This window comes from Pollicipes pollicipes, unplaced genomic scaffold (genome assembly GCF_011947565.3).
Source record: "Pollicipes pollicipes isolate AB1234 unplaced genomic scaffold, Ppol_2.1 Scaffold_4219;HRSCAF=4965_pilon_pilon_pilon, whole genome shotgun sequence".
In the NCBI taxonomy this organism is placed as follows: domain Eukaryota; kingdom Metazoa; phylum Arthropoda; class Thecostraca; order Pollicipedomorpha; family Pollicipedidae; genus Pollicipes; species Pollicipes pollicipes.
This window is the reverse complement of record NW_023596448.1, coordinates 13,613,369-13,629,640: the sequence shown is the minus strand read 5'-3', so window position 1 is coordinate 13,629,640 and position 16,272 is coordinate 13,613,369. Positions and strand designations below refer to the sequence as shown.

The 16,272-nt window shown below is 52.6% G+C and overlaps 2 protein-coding genes across 2 annotated transcripts; both read right to left on the bottom strand.

Moving 5' to 3' along the window:
* Positions 1-5,352: 5,352 nt before the first annotated feature.
* Positions 5,353-6,706, bottom strand: LOC119095850 (fructose-bisphosphate aldolase-like). The gene has a single exon (XM_037218701.1). It carries the CDS (start codon positions 6,611-6,613, stop codon positions 5,519-5,521), a length of 1,095 nt encoding a protein of 364 aa, XP_037074596.1. The 5' UTR covers positions 6,614-6,706; the 3' UTR covers positions 5,353-5,518.
* A 4,239-nt stretch (positions 6,707-10,945) lies between these two features.
* On the bottom strand, positions 10,946-14,657 carry LOC119094905 (uncharacterized). The gene is made up of 4 exons (XM_037217817.1): positions 14,647-14,657; positions 12,447-12,846; positions 12,015-12,048; positions 10,946-11,049 (listed from the first exon to the last, which is right to left on the bottom strand). The coding sequence occupies exons 1-4, from the start codon at positions 14,655-14,657 to the stop codon at positions 10,946-10,948; spliced, it is 549 nt and encodes a 182-aa protein (XP_037073712.1).
* Between the last annotated feature and the right edge of the window lie 1,615 nt (positions 14,658-16,272).

Here is a 16,272-nt window from a genome sequence, read left to right as displayed (position 1 = left end):
AATGGCAGCAAACGCAACGAAACCTTTGTACGGCGGCTTGTGTATGTGAATAAATCTGAAAGCGTTATCGAACAAGGATGCAGATTTTGTACACGCATTCTACGTGTATACATCGCGCTGCCCAACAACTCCCGTAATGCGTAACGTGCCGCTAATCACAACAGCCGATCTTCGAATGGCATCCTTCCAAACGACACAAGGTCCATTCAGATAAATGGAATATTCCGAATCCTAAGACTGGTGCAAGACAAATCTGAGCGACAATAATCCCTCCAGGTGACCCCGTGACACGCAATACCAAACTGGCTCCGGTGCCAGCAAACATATTTACAGTACGGTTAATCGGCTTCTGGGCGCAATTCCGGTTCGGACTAGCGTTGGTATCCGCCGCAACTTGGTGTTTGCCGCCAGTAAAAACTGGATACATCCGCTACGTACTGGATTTACGGTTTTTGGATGCCGGAGCCGGGTGCGCTAAGCTGTGTCACATCTGCCGTCGTTCCTTTGCAGGCATTTCACGTGTGCCATACCAACGCGGTGGACTCGTTCCTGTGTCCCGCGGGGTCTATTTTCAACCAGAAGGTGGGTTAAGTCGTGCACTGCAAGGTCGTCGCCTGGTAAAGGGCTGGTCTCTGACGGTTTATGTCGAGGCTGTATTCCGCACGTCTCGAAGAGAGCAGCACTATCAACGGTATGTCGTGTCCGGTGAAAAAATGACCCTTAGGCGTAGTTTAGTTGCGAGGAAGACGTGAATATTCAATATTTTGATGACTTGTGAGCATCCATTTAAGCTTTGTTTGTATGCGCTTGGAAGACATTTTTATTAAATTTAAAAATATTCTACTGTATTTTTATATTTTATGTACAAAATTGTATTTTTTTGCAATACTTAACAAAATATTGCCATCAAATAAATGCACCACTTCGTGTTTACACTTGGCAGATTTTTCACCAACAAATGCGGGCAGTCTTCTTTAAATCTGGTTACGCAAATCTGGCACTGCGTACGCATTTGACCCACTTTTGATTTCGTTAGTTGAGTACGTGTTTTGGTGATACTACTCCATAGTCCATGTGAAGCTACTATAGTTCTCTTTCAAGCTGTGAAGCATGAATGTACTAACCCGCCGAGCGTGCTGCACCTCGCCAGATGTTTCGGTGCTCGGCGCTTTCAGGAACTGGTCGGCGGACTATGCTTGCCCTGGTGGGATTAAAGGCCCGCCTGCAGAAATCTGTGGGCGATTTATAGGAAACAAGCGGCTACATCTCCAGCCCATAAGCCTACTCTTTGAAGAGCATATTGCATGCAACATATTGCGAAGACTTTCATAACGCGGCCTGATAAAGTAATCGCTCTCTATGCATTCGGTAATCAAATTTCGCATGTCGATGCAGAACCGTACACCTTACCGTTCGATGCAAGTGGGTTGCACCAGCATTAAACGCTTGGAGCAAACTAGAGTACCTGGGCGGGAGAAGAGGCCGGCCAATTCTGCACATTTCGGAGGCAAACCCGTTGAAGCGGTAAGATTGACTCTGCAGCCAGGCTATGACACAGGGCTCCATCAGGAGCCACAGCCGCCTGCTCCTCCCCACTGGCAACGCCCCGGTTACACACCCTGCGTTGTACCCTCCGTACAAGGTCGGGACGTCTCTTACACGGACGTTCCTCCCGCCAGGTGTTCGTGTGCGACTGGTGGTACAACGTCGAGTGCGGCACCTCGCCGCAATTCTACGCGCTCAACAGTCTGATTGGTCTGGTGCCGCGCCCGGCGGACCCGGCCGGCTCCAGGTCCGCGCAGGTCGGCGGGGCTGGGAGCCCAGGGGCGGCGGCAGCTCCCAGTGAGTCTGCGTCGGCGGCTGCAGCAGTCGGCCCCGGCCAGCTGGCGTTTAAGGAGACGGCGCCGGCGCTCGCCAGCCAGTCTCGCACCAGCGAGAGCAGGAGGAAACCCGAGCGGCGCGGAAGAAACGACATTTTCGGAGGGCAGTTTGGTGGCGATGGGTTGATCCAGTCAACGTTCAGCAAGCGCCTCGGTGACGATCTTGGGGCCGGTGGCGGCCTGGTGGTGTCATCTACCGGACGGGGTTCGCAGTTGGGCTTGTCCATCACGGCAAGGGAGGGCTTTCAGGTTGCAACGGACAATTCTCGGGCTGTCTCTAACTCGGAGTGGTCAAGAGGTCCTTCGGCTACCGCTGAAAATACATCATCGCGGAGGGGCAAAGTGCTCGATAACGGCGTCCCAACCACTATCCCAGCTGCAGCCGGCCGCTCCGCCGGGCCTGAACTGGCGAACAGTCCGTTCTCAACGCTGCCAGCTGCGCCAAAGGTCTCCAAAAACAGTTTGGCGAACAGCGTTTCACGAAAGAGAAACAAGTCTGATACGACATCAGAGCGTAGACCAACTGCACGTCCATTCAAAACCAGCCAGAATGGCATTTTCTTTTCCACCGATGTAGCTGTTTCAAAGAGCTCTTCTCGAGAGTCGACTCCAAGTGGGACGTCGACCAGAAAACCGTTTCAGCGCATTACCACGAAACCTCCAAGGCCTGTGACGCTCAGACCCTTCCAGCCCACCATTCCAGAACCCCTGCTGTCACCTAATAGCATACTGTCACCCATCATCGAACCCAGCAGATCACTCGCACTGAGACCCTTTCGGCCAGGCAGCAAGAAAGCTTCCTCAGTAACCACTACCGGTACCTTCCCAACGACAGTTCCAAGAATTCCTCGGCCCACCACCCACAGTCTTTCCCCCTTTAATTCTCCAAAGCCATCTCGACCAACGAGCACAACACCTTTTCGGCCTAAAACATCCCCACCCAGCCGCATTTCAAAACTCAGCCCAAGCCCCGGTCCCAGCCCCAGCCCCAACCCAAGCCCTAGTTCTAGCCCCAGCCCCAAACCCAGCCTCAGCACCAGTCTCAGTTCCAGCGCCAGTCCCATCCCGTTCCGCCCTCAGTACCGGTTCGAGCAGGTGCAGGCCGACCTGCAGCGCCGCCTGGCGGGCGTGGAGCCGTTCGACGTGCCGGCGGAGCGGCTGAGGGTCACAGCCCGGCCAGCCCCCAGAGGGGGCGGCGAGCAGCGCCTCAGCTGGCTGTACGCCCTCAGCAGCCTGTCCATCTGAGTCGCCGCCGGCCGGCGCTGACCAGCAGCGGCAGCAGGCATCAGTGAGATGGCGCCACTCGGCCGGAATTGACCAGCGGCGGCAGCAAGCGTCAGCGAACTGGCGCCGCTCGGCCTCGGTCATGTCCGAGGGGTGGTGCCCTGAGCCTGCTTGGCATACTCTTGAGCTTACTTCACTTTAACGCAAAGTGAAGGCTGCAAGGTGGAGAAGCTGAGGAGAGAGAGCAGTGGCCCCAAACTTGTCGAAAACCTAACGTTTTCCCCTTAAATCCTGGACAAAAAATGGCGTCGTTCCCCTTGGAACAGCGTGGAAAAATCAGGTTTAAAAAACCTTGACTCATCCCAGCTTTTTGTGAGCTCCCGCGCTCTGGGAGGGGCGCGTCAGACAAGAACAGTGATGATTTGCCCAGTGGGGCGCTCTGTGCTTGTATCCTCCGATTTTGATGGAAGTGATAATGCGTCAAGACAAGTGTGAATAGGCGTAGAGCACGGCGGCAGCGTCTGAAGACAGACCATATGGCGCAGAGTTCCAACCAGCTTGATCCAGGTAGTCGAGTGAAATACTTCTGCATAATTCTTGGGGGCTTTCGGGAACTGAACTGGCGTTGATTCCTGGGACACCGTACTCATTTTCGTTACGAAAGCGACACGTATCAAACAAGAAAGATTGTTACCACCTAAAAGATGTGGTACCAAAAGGTTGATTGTTAAACCGACACTGGGTGCATGGAGCTGTTGTCCCTTTGAAAGCGGTTCCTTCAGTGGCATATTCGCACCCAAAGGCCATGGCAGCGGCCGGAAATCAAGCCCTGACCTCTCATGTGAAACTTCAGCACGTTTCTGATCGCGCTATTTCACCTTCGCGTTGTTTCCAGGCTTCTAATTTACACGTACGAAGGTTAACGTGCATAAGTCAGCACAAGAACAGCCAAATTAAATGCTGGGGAGCTGTTGTACATCACCTTTGTGAGCCAATGACGTGGGATAATTGTACCCCGAATTTACGAAAACTGTTTGCTAGGTAGTGGTTTTGTACTTCTCTTGATGACTCTGGATCTCGGTCTTTTAAAGATGTGTTTGGAGGAGGTGTCTGCGACGTGAGAGTGAATGTGTTATTTGACTCGCGTTCATGTTAATAGACGCGTAGGCGATTGGGTTCAGTGGCCTTACAGCTGTAGTACTGTCTACGTGAAATCCCGCGCGGATGACGCCACATTTGTTTTTACTGAATCCATGTCTACGCTTATCCCATGTGCTTAGACTGAAATAAACAGGCCTGAGATTATTTGGCTTTTTCTGTAAGCTCGCTCTAATAGGAGGGTAGAAGGGAGATCCAAGGCCCCCTCAAGAGCGTGCTTATCACTGTTGGGAATTAGAATAATTGTCACTGCATTCCAATGACATCTAGTAACATTTGTGAATACATGTCTATTTCGCACGCATCATATCATTTCGTCCACTGGTTTGGTGTCGGTGCAAAATGACCGTCATCAATGTAAGGGATGTATGAAAGCGCAATTCAAAACCACAGCCCCTTTGTGTCCTATCATTGGGTTTGGTCATTAGTACAAATGGCGTCAAATTAAAATTGCATTAATCCTCAAGACTGTTATACGCTGCATCCAAATGACTGAAGTACGTCAATATGGATGTAGGGGGTCACCGGAAGTCTGGTTCAAATCGCTTAAAGTTTTTCAGGTCGCTTAAAGCCACGTTATTATAGTTTTGGCCGCTCATCAACATCATCGAACGTCGCACGTGAGATTAGCAACACCAAAAATGTGAAAAGTAAGTGCATTGCCATCGCAGGCCATTGCCGTGCTTCAAAAGGAAGCAAAACATAAACGGCGAAAACGTGAGCTGACCTAGGATGGCCGGCTTGAAACGTCATTCGTGGGGAAGGACTTAAAATTACTGCAGTAAAAATTGTGTACGATCTACACGAGCAGTGGATCGTTTCTGTATATTGACTTCAGCACATCGTGTGCTGAATCACTGAAAAGGTCAAACCCAAGGGCGCAGCCAGGATTTTCTTCAGGGCCGGGCCTGGAGCTCCATGATTACGCATCACGCCGGATTTTTACTTTCGGCAGGGGGCTATCTATGGTGAAACGAAAGAATCGAGATCACCGCTCGCCTTCCCGGGAAACCCGCCTCCCAACCAAAGGGAGGCGGGTTTCCCGCGATCCTTTGCGGGAGGCGGTGAAACAGCCCAATCAGACGACAACTAAGACGGCTTTAAAGATTATCTTAAGTCACAGTGAGCCGTGTGAACGTCACAGACATCAGCAGCATGTGAATGTGCAAGTGCGGTAATCGTTGCTGAGCTTGTATATTCTCTTGTTGCCATCAATCTCCAGAATGCACTTTACATTTCACATCACAATCAGCGCGTTAATACGCATGGTTCTTGACGAATTGGTCAGCCTGAGCTGCCGCTCCTTTGCAAGTGCCTGCCTCGTACTTTCCGAGTGATGCTTCGCTGTTGGCTTTGGCTCTGTTCATCAGTTCGGTTTGAGCCGCCTCTGTATTCTCTTTTTTCCCCGACCATGCTTTTAGCACCGAAGCCTGCAGGGCTCGGCCGAAGCTGAAGGTAAGGTTCCATGGTTTCTTGCCAGGAAACTTGTTTACTTCACACAACATTACAGATGCATCCTCTTCTGTCATGCCACCGGAAAGGAAGGTGACGCCAGGGACCGCTGGAGGAACGCAACGCATCAGAGCTGTGACGGTGGCCTCAGCTTGCTCTTCTGCCCTCGGCTTCTTGCTGCATGACTGACCAGCTGTAACCATGTTTGGCTTGAGCAGCGTGCCCTCCAGATAGACATGGTGGTCACTCAGAGCTTTGTAGACGAAAGCAAGGACAGTTTCTGTGACCTTCTGCGATCGTTCTAAATCGTGGTCGCCATCTGGAAGAACTTCCGGCTCCACAATAGGAACAAGCCCATTCATTTGACAAATTGATGCATACCTCGCGAGCACATTCGCGTTCTCAATCATTGCTTGATAACTTGGCGTGTTGCGACCTATCTTAAGTACGCAACGCCACTTGGCAAACTGGCATCCATCCTTCTTGTACTGTGCACAACGCTGAGACAAATCATCTAAACCCTGTGTTGTGCATTCTCCTTCGGATCCCATGAGTGGTACAACCCCCTTATCAACTTTAATCCCAGGGATCAATTTCTTCTTTTTCAAAAGATCCATCATCGGTGTTCCATTTGATCCTTTTTGGTAGACGGTTTCGTGGAAAAGTAATACACCAGAAATATACTTGCTGATGTCATCAGGTGCAGTAAACAGCAGTTCCCTGTAATCACGACGGTTTTCCTCGGTATTCTCAACACCAACACCACTAAGTCGCTTGCCTACCGTGGATGTCGACTCATCAGCTGCTAGAATACCTTTCCCTGGGGCACAAACAGCATTCGCAATGTCCGCCAACTCCTTCTGCAGCTCCGGTGGTGGGTAGGAAAAGTACGTTGTCATAACTCAGTAATTTTATCGATGAAATGTCGTTAATAAACACACAATTTATCTTTGACCAAAAGTATATAGCAAACTCTGTGGATTTGGCCGCGAAAAAAGATGCTACCATTTTTGAGTAATTAATTTTACAAGGCGCGTGACTTTCACGAGATGCATCAGTTTGTGGTGGACCACTTCTCATGCCGCAGGATAGTGTCTGGTGATATGCAACTCAGCATTCACCAGCAACATTTCCCCCTTTTCACGGCTTAATAGTGGTTCTGTGACCCAATCAGTATCTTAACAGCTAAGCAGACCTTTGCAGTAATTCAGACGTGTGTGCCCAGGAGCTTGCTTTACAGGAAAGACAAAGTGTGCTGGCCTACGGATCTCTGGTGATATCGCAGTTCTGGTTAAGGTAAAATATTTAACTGACTTAGACATCACCCACGAACCGTGTGATATATATATATATATATATATATATATATATATATATATATATATATATATATATAGACAGAGAGAGAGAGAGAGAGAGGGAGATCGATTTTCGTGAATGGTTAAAAACTGACCAAAAGTCACATGCGCAACGGAAACTGGGATATTTGTATGATTGTATAGTCCAATAGCATTCATGACCACACTGTAATGGCTGTGCATGCCCTTCACGTCAAGTAATGATACATGCAGTCTAGTGCTCTTGCGACTCTTCGAAAAACTTCCAATCATGGACCCAAACTACGCTCCTTCAAGCCAATGTAACACATGCGATCATTTTTAATGAAACAAGGTCTCAAGCAAACTTACTGTTAATATTCACTGACACACACACACACACACACACACACACACATATATATATATATATATATATATATATGTCATTTAGTCTCCACATTCCATGCAAAATCCTGTATTCAGATTATAATGTTTGCTTTCATTATAAAAAAATTCAAAAGCTCTTTCGTCGCGCGCTCTTGGACGTGATGTGAATGAATATGTAACGACCAGAGGATTTTCCATTATTTACACACGTATCAATCGTTCGGCTGCAATGATCCCATGGACTCGGATTGTTCTCTTCATAGGCTGGTCGGTCGGAGCTATCAACCTTATGCTTAACAGGGACTTTGGCTAATCACCCTTCCAAGAAGTTGTGTAAAGTTCCTATAAAAAATAGCTACTCTCTTGTCTCGGCTCAAGCCTGGGAGTTCTGGGGCCATTTAATGCATTGTTGCTGCCTGATGTGTGGCATCAGCATTGCGTTCATTTGGCCCAGTCGGCGTCAAGGTAGCCAGAGAACGACTTAAAAAGACTTTTTTTGCTGTCGTAATGTTTTTTTTCGAAGCGTGATCACAGCTATCGAGATTATTGCATTTATCTTTATTCCGCTGCTACGAGTGGCACAACACACCAGCTCACACTAAATGAGCACTGCAGATTAAGAAGCAAAACATCCCTGGGCCTGCTCGACTCGGACCTTGCGGCCTTGACATCGACGACGAGAGCGTCGAGCGATGACGTCAGGGCGCGGTCGCGGATGAGACGGCAGCATGGTCAGACGCGGATAACCGGCGTGCTGGGGGTGCCCCTGCCTGCCGTGCGTGGTCAGCCTCCACCCATATCAGCGCAATTGCCATGGCCAAGGGTTTCGGTTACGTGGTGGCCCATTTAAGTTATAGATTAGCGCAAAGCTACTAGCATCGTTGGTGTGAGTGACCAGCTATGTAAAGGTGGATGGGTTTAGAGTTCATTCTGTCTTGTTTAAAAGAAGTTTTACCAAGTGCAGTGTTTTTCTCGCCGTGCTCTACCGAGTGTGCTACCGAAAAGCAAACCTCGAAAAGAAAAAAACCCGGATCGGTGGCTCTCTCTCAATCACCAGCATAAATGAACCCCGCAGGTGTATGACTGACATCAAGTGGAACGATTGCCTATGGTCATGGACCACGTTTCCATGTTACCAAGGACGGAGCTTCATCGGTTGTTGTAATTTGGCAGTGGCAGTCCGTAGGTATAAGTAAAGCAGGACACCCGGGGCACGCGGCCCGCCTCGCCAAAGACCGGCTAGTTAAGACCAAACCGGCTAGTTAAGCAAGGCGTGACGCCTCGCCGGGGCTCACATCGGATGTGAAATTTGTCAAATGTGCTCACACTTCTGACTATAGTCCGAAAAACATTAATTGTCAGCATCGTTTTGCCGCGACTCGTCCAGGGACAGTTCATTTAAGCGAGGTGTGCTGGACGTTGTCGGCAACTGTTGCTGGGAGGTACGGGGGACGAATATAACGTCATGACCGGTAATCCACTTCTTGGGAGGGCTGCATTCTGTGCGTCCGCCACTTGAAATGTGTAAGCTCACTCAAATAACATCTGACGAGTGGTGAAATCAATGTTTAAATGTATCAACACGTGCTCTGGTGGGGGTCAAATTAACCCCCTCCTGAAGGTTGTCCGGAATTGTTTCCGAATGGCACGGCGTAGCCGCGCCAAATTTTGCATAGCTATGGGCAATTACATATCTAAGGGTTTTACATCACAAATTTAGATCTACCTCGTTAAGTCGCTGACCTATGCAGGTCAAAGTTATGTCATGGTCTTAGCGAAGGTAATTTCTAGGGAATCGTTTAATCTGATCCAACAGCAGTGTTAAACCAAGCCATACAACTCTGAGATTCCTTTTTAGGTAACTTTACCTTTAAGGCAAGCAATTGAATGAACAAATTATATTGACATGGGTCAGGTATGAGGATCAGACCAAAGTCCACACCAACCTATTTTATTACTCTAGCGCTTGCCGTATTGGGTAATTCCTGCTTCTCATTTCAAATTTAGTGATCACAGGAAACGCATTATACACCTACCCATATACTTCCAACAGGTCAAAATAGGTAACTGACCTAGAATGACCCAGGTTAACATTTTGTTTTTAGGAAGATACTGTCTAGCGTACTCGTTGTCGCTTATCCAAATGCAAAACTCAAAACTTCCTCGCATGATTTTGGTTACCATGACCTTGAAAAGGTCAAACAAGGTCACTGATCTTAGATGAACATGTGACCTTTTGCTTACAACAGTTATCTAGGTTCTAGAGATCTTTTAGAGACCAACCAGGAACTTGACCTTGTTTGACCTTATTTCATCCGAAGGTGATAGCCTAGAAAACTCAAACCTTTCACTACGTGAGTTCACATACAGGTCAACACGCCCTGTGAATTTGGTGTCTCTAGGTCCGTTGGTTCCTGAGATCTCAAGGGAGTCAAATTGACCCCCACCCGACCGAAAGGTATCCAAACGGCAACCCGGGCGCGTGTTAAGATCAGAAATGCAACGGACCATGTGTAGAAAAGTATAGCGTTGCTCCTTTCAGGGGATGGCCTCAAGCCGTTGGCAGCGGCTGCGCTAAAGGTCAGACTGCGTTAGAGGGCACGACGGCAATCGTCGAACATAACGACTCATTTAGCTTGCGGCACAAAAATCCGCGGCTGACCTGGAATCTTACGATCGGATGGTGAGGTCGATGCTTGCGCAATTGGCACCAGGCCCCGCTCGCAGAATTTCATGTAATCCACATGTTTGAATTAAATTTTTGAAGTAAAAATACGAGAATAGTGACGGCTATCCTTGATATCCCGTAATCTTTAAAGCTTTTTGCAGTTTGTAAGTTCACCTTGCAAGCCTTCCGAACTGGTTTCGAATCTTCATCGGTTTCATCTATGTTTGGAGTGCATCCATGAAAAGAACCCTTTGTTTGTAATACGATATACTTCCGAGCTGAAAAATGCCAGTCGAACCACCTACCATGGGAGACCTGACAAAATCTAAGCAACACATTATAGCCCTCATAAAGCATGGACGATACGGAACATAACACTTAACGTGCGGCAACTTGTGCACAGTAACGCAAATGTACTGAAGGAAAAATCCGTTCAAAGTCTTAATAAGTAAAAAGTCTCTAACAAAGCCGTAACTACAACATTCAAGTGCACTGACAACACAATAGAGCAGCCAACACTTGGAATTACTCGCAGGCCGCAGCGTGAATCTGTTCCCGTTTGTCGCCTTGGAGTTGCAGCCCTTAGGTAGTAATGACGACTGGGCGTGGGAGATGATCATCTGCGTGTGGCCCATCAGCATGGGTAGGGAAAGGAGCTACATTCTCAGGGTAGCTGAGGCCGTAGTCTAACGTCCCATACTGGCTCTCCGACAATGCCAGGTTGTTCTCATCCGGTTGCCGAACCCACGCAATTGACCCAGCTTCGCGACCTGGCAGCTCTTCACGTTGAACAATGAGCTCACTGTAGCGTGTGTTCAGCTCATCACGGCCAGTATCAAGTTCATCTTGAAGGGCGTCTAGTTCTTCGTCACTGAGGTCGCGTCCTCCTGCAGCTGCCTCGCGCCCAGCGGTCTGCCCGGCGCCACCTGGGGCAGCTGTTTTGCCATCAGGTTGAGCCTGTCTGCCGGCCGAGAGGCTCGGCTTCTGCTTGGGGCTCTCCGGACGGGACGGACGGCTGCCGCCTCTGCGTCGGATGACGACTCGGCGCCGAAGAGGCCGGCCGGCCACGGGCCGCGACGTGCCGCCGCCCGTCGTCGATTTCTGCTGGGGGACCCGCGGACTGTCTTGAAGGTTGTCGCCGTAGACGTCGTTGCTGTGTTCTTCGTACTGAGAGTTGTGTGCGCCGAGCTCGTTGGTGTAGCTGATGTCATGAACGCTGTGCAAGCTGCCGACGCTCTCAGTGGCTCTGATCTCGTTGGCGATGGTGCTCCCACCGGGATGGTGAAGGGAAGCGTGTGATGCCGGTGTTTCTGCGAACCCACCCGCCTCCGGGACGAAGTGGGAGCTCCTCGTGAGGGCGTTTCTGGTCTGCGGTCTGTAGGCAAGAAACGGGTCCGCGTTTACGCCCACGAAGCTGGGGAGGATCGGAAAAAAGTCATCCTCGATCGTCGAAAACATTTCTCGTCTCGCGCTCACTGGTACCCTGTTGGAGGCGGCGGCTGGGGGCGTTGACCTGCTTCTCCTAATGAGGTCTTCCCTCCTTCGGATCAACTCATCCCTGTAGCGGAGCAGCGCCTCGCGATGCCGAACCAGCTCAAACCTTCGCTCAATCAGGAGGCGCCTCTCCGCTCTTCCTGACAGGGTGTCCTTGTTTCGGATCAGGTCATCCCTGTTCTTGATCAGTTCGTCTCTGTTTCGAACAAGTTCGTTCCTGTTCTGTCGCAGCCGATTGCTGTTTACCCTCATCTCGTCAGAGGGGACACCCAGGTCCACCCCGGGCGGCTCCTGGGGTGCCTCTGTGGCGTCAACTCCCGAGGGTATATCCGCGACCGCAGTTGGGGCTCTGGTCTTTGGCGGCTTCGGCGGGTCGACAGAAACGACAGAGGTCGACGTCTGCTCGAGGTCGCTGGTGCATCGACCCCTCACCAGCTTCTGGCCGGGCAGGGCACACACCGTACTCCTGCAGGCGCGCATGAACGGGTCCCAGACGTCAGTGACCCCGCAACGGAGATCCTCGCCAATCACCAGCTCCAGTCTCACCATCAGCCCACGCACGGGGGACGCTAGCTCTGGATCCTCGCACGGCGCGCTACATTGCGCCTCCTGTACCCTTCCGCCGCTGCAGCGCAGACAGTAGACGTTGCGGTAGGCCCGCCCACCGCTGTAGATGACCGCGGTGTGGTTCCGGCAGAGCCGCAGCAGCTCCGGGTCGGCGTCCGGCGAGCAGGAGGCGACGGCCGGCCGGCAGGCGCGCGGCCACAGGCCGGCCGGGGGCTGCGGGGTCAGCGCGCACGTGGCCAGCGCCCCAGAACGCAGGCGCAGCGCCCAGCCGTCGCCGACGGACGGCCGCAGCCCGGCCAGCACGGCCGCCGCGTCCAGCGACTCGGACACGGCTGGGCAGGTGGCACGCACGCGCCAAAACTCCAGCCGCGCCGTGTCGCCGTGACAGATGGCGCAGTACACGTTGCGGTAGGTGACGCCCGAGTCGCGGCTGGTCACCGGCAGGGCGGCCAGCGGGTCCACACGCGCAGAGGTCGGCCGCTCACAGAGCCGGTGCGCCGCGGCGCCGCGCGGACAGGCGTCGCGCATGTACCAGTGGCCCGGCGGTGCTGCGGCGGCGGGCAGCGGCGTCAGCGGCACCGCCGGGCGGCACGAGAAGGCCCCGGGCACCGCGGCCGCTGCCGGCGCGTCGCGGCAGCAGTCGCCGTAGCGCGCGCACTCGGGGTCACAGAAGCAGCCGCGCTCACGCCAGGAGCGGCTGGCGCGCGTGTCGCGGCGCCACCAGCTGAGCGGCGAGCAGGAGTGGTGGTCCGGGCAGAGCTCCGGCGGTGTCCGGGGTGGAGCGGCGCTGTGGATGCCACCCCGAACCACGTCCAGCACGGGGTGGTAGGACACCGGGTGGTGGTCTCTAGCATCGTCGTAAGAGGAGCTGTCCGCCGGCTGCTTGGACCGATGGTCGTGGACCACGGAGTCGTGTTTCTTCTTCCAGAAGTCCTCTGGCGGAAGGGGATGCTGATGCTTGGGACGGCCACACGTGTCGCAGAGAGGGTCGTCGTAATGTCGCTGCTGGTCGTGGTCACTGGGCGGCGGGGAACCGCCGTGCTTCTCGCGGAACTGTCTGACGTCCTCTCGGATGGCGTTCAGAAGCGGATCATCTCTGAGTGGGTCCAGCCCGCCTTTGACTGGCTCCGGAACCGAAATCCTCCCGGGTACGCGAGCACGTGATACCAGAACTCACCGGGCTCCCGGGGATCCGGACGTGGAGGCTGCAGAGCGCCCTCTGAGCTTCGGGCGGCGCTCTTCCAAGGGTCCTGCGCTCGCGACCTGAGACCAGAGTCGCCCTGGTGCCAGTTGTTCCAGTCGCTTCCGTGCCAGTTCCGCTGATACCAGCTGGAGGCATCGTCTGCGTGCCAGCTGTCCTGTCTCCAACCTGCTCCCCTGCCAGCTCGAGTGTATCCAGCGCCGGATTGGTGTCGGGGCTTGGACTGACCTGCACTAGGTAGCCCTCCGTTTCCGAGCGCTGAGCTGAGCCCCGCAGGATGATCAGCGGCGGTGTCTCTCCACAGCCCACGCACCTTCCGAAAAACGACGTCCGTCTGCAGGTCCGCCTGCCGGTCCGCCTGCTCGTCTGCCTGCTGCTGGTCCCTGGCCTGCTGCGGTGGCTGCGACCCGCTGGCCAGCGGCTGGCTGTCCTGCTGAGGCGGCAGCAGCTGGGACCCGCTGGCCAGCGGCTGGCTGTCCTGCTGGGGCGGCAGCAGCTGGTGCGCTGTCCCGCTGCATAGCAGCAGCGCTAGCAGAAGGTACCGGCGCATGCTGTAGATGCTTCTGACGTTTGCAATGCTAACGGGCACGGCTGGAGTCACAGCCCCACTCACACGACTCTGACTCCAGCTGGAGATGTGAACGCCCGGCCCAGCGCAGACCAGCGCGATCAAACGCCCGCTCGGCCGCCGGGCTGTCGGCTCGACAGTCCTGCCCGTTGGTGGCAGGCGCGCTCAGAGAGGCGAGGCGCAGCCGTCTGCGGTGCAGGAGCGAGCGACACCCGCAGCCGGCGCCTCGACACTGACCCCCCGCACTGGCGCCCTGCCGTCCTCATAACGCGTGCCGTCGCGGCAGGAAACGCTAATTGGTTCGGCCGCTTTGATATGCGGCTGGGGCGAAAGCGAAAGGCCAGGTGGAGGGAGGGCTTACGACGGATCAGCCTCAATGAATGGAGGCGCATGCCTTGTGGGATTCAGCAGACTTGGTGTGTTTACCATGGCGGGATGCGTCCCGTGCATGTCGTGCAGAGGGCGTGTCAGGCGTGGAAATAACAATGCAATCGTTGGTATCCTGCTGAAAGGGCGAGGACATTGCCTTAGTGAAAGAGGATTGACTGTCGTGCCATGGAATTAGCTGCGTTACATGCTAATTCTACAACAACGAAATAAGCGGTGTCGGCAGGCAGTTGTGAAAAGAACAATAACTTATAGTTCATGGTACCTTTAAATAGCGCCAAAAAGAGGATAGACGTTTCACCTCGAATGTTTTATCAGTGTATCAGTTCCGTGAAGCTTACGTGGCAGTCATCGGTGCTTCAAGGCTGCGCCTCATACCATACCATGCCTGTCGTACACACGTGCGGTGTTTTAAGCTGCCGTTCGCTGGCAGACTACCGACGTTGTCGGCAGGGTAGCCGTACATTGCGGCGGACAGCCTGCCATGACGTCAGCATTGATCTGCACGGCAGAGGTGGCATCATCTATCATTCAAGCTGGCGTCACTGGCAGAGCACTCAGGTGTGAGCTCGGTGGGGGAGCGTCTCGGTTAGCGTATAGGTCAGAATAGGTAGGAGCATTGCTCGTGGATGTAAACATACTTCTAAAAATAAAACAAATATTGACCCGGCGCAAGAATGCGCGCCATCGTTTTCAAGCCCATACATTGCTTAGAGATGGTAGCTATCGTTTGTATGTATATTCTAGCTTATTGCTACATTCTCAGCAACATGTATGAAGGGCATATGTATGAAGGGTAGGGTACACCTAATGATCTATTCCAGGTTCATTCGGGGCGGCAGGGAAAGCATGTTGTGTCCTTCGAGATTGAAGGTTTGCCGCCTTTCCTGCGCAGAATATGGGTCGTCCAACACATTGCCGCGAAATCTTCACCAGGACAGATGGTTCTGAGAGAAAATGTGAATTATTGACGCCCTTTAACACATGGTTGGTGCTCGTTCAGAATAATCGCGTTGCGTTGCGTAGCAAACTGCAGGCATTGTTTTCATGAACGCGTTTATGGCCAAATGTGTTGGAGGACATTATCTCCCGTGATGTATAATCGCGCGGCTGCCTGTCGCAGACAATTGTTAAGTGGAAACTTGGACGACATCATAACATTGTCTTTGGCCAAAAGTTTGCATGCGTAACTAAACAAGTGTGGTCATCAGAGCTGACATACGTTTTCGCCACACTGTTTACATTGATTGTCACGAAAATGTGCCACGAGAGAGCATCGGACGCGGTTGCCAGCTCCCGTGACGCATGTGTTATGGTGGATGTGCCAGTTGGGCCAGGATGGGACTTCGGAAAATAAGCTCGGGGTCCAAGCACAAAAAATGGTTAGGCATCATCCTAAAGGCGCTTAAGAACGCGTTTCCCCACGGATTTGACCGACTTCCTTCTCACAGTTGGTGGAGAAGGGCTGGACCCCCCCCCCCCTCTCCCCCTTTCATCACATTTAAATTGGAAAGTACATCCCCGAGACCAAGAAAGCAAGGAAACTTCGAATTGCCGCGCGTGGAGGCAAGAATAACCGCGCAGGCTGATGTTCATAACATTACAGCCAGCTACGTGCCCCAACTGTAGCACAAATTTACAGCAAAAAATGCGATACAATCACTCATCCTAATTTAGTTCCTCCGTTTTGCACGGCTCGGATATCATTCAAGAAACTCGGCTAGGGCTATGTTTAACCCTGAAACGGTCGCAGGTTAGAGGCAACAAACACGAGTGTTTTTGTGTTCCTTCTGAATGCGAAACGGTTGTCCACAACATGTGTGCTGGAGGCGTGATTGGCCAAACTCAGATTGGTATCCTGACTGTTGTTCGTTCCGGACACACTGATTCGTGAATGGGGTGTCATCGCGCTTGGGGTATTATGGACGGTGTCTGGACATAATCGCATCACCTTATATTCATCTTAA

What these genes read in the sequence shown, in the direction of transcription:
- LOC119094905 (XM_037217817.1), bottom strand. An exon ending in TGGACGCGGCGGCCGTGCTG is followed by an intron (nt 12,049 to 12,446) that starts GCCGGGCTGCGG and finishes GCGCGCCTGCAG; the next exon opens with GAGTACGGTGTGTGCCCTGC. An exon ending in CCCTGCCCGGCCAGAAGCTG is followed by an intron (nt 11,050 to 12,014) that starts GTGAGGGGTCGA and finishes CTCGGCCGGCAG; the next exon opens with ACAGGCTCAACCTGATGGCA.
- LOC119095850 (XM_037218701.1), bottom strand. Translation starts at nt 6,613, where the DNA reads ATGACAACGTACTTTTCCTACCCACCACCGGAGCTGCAGAAGGAGTTG.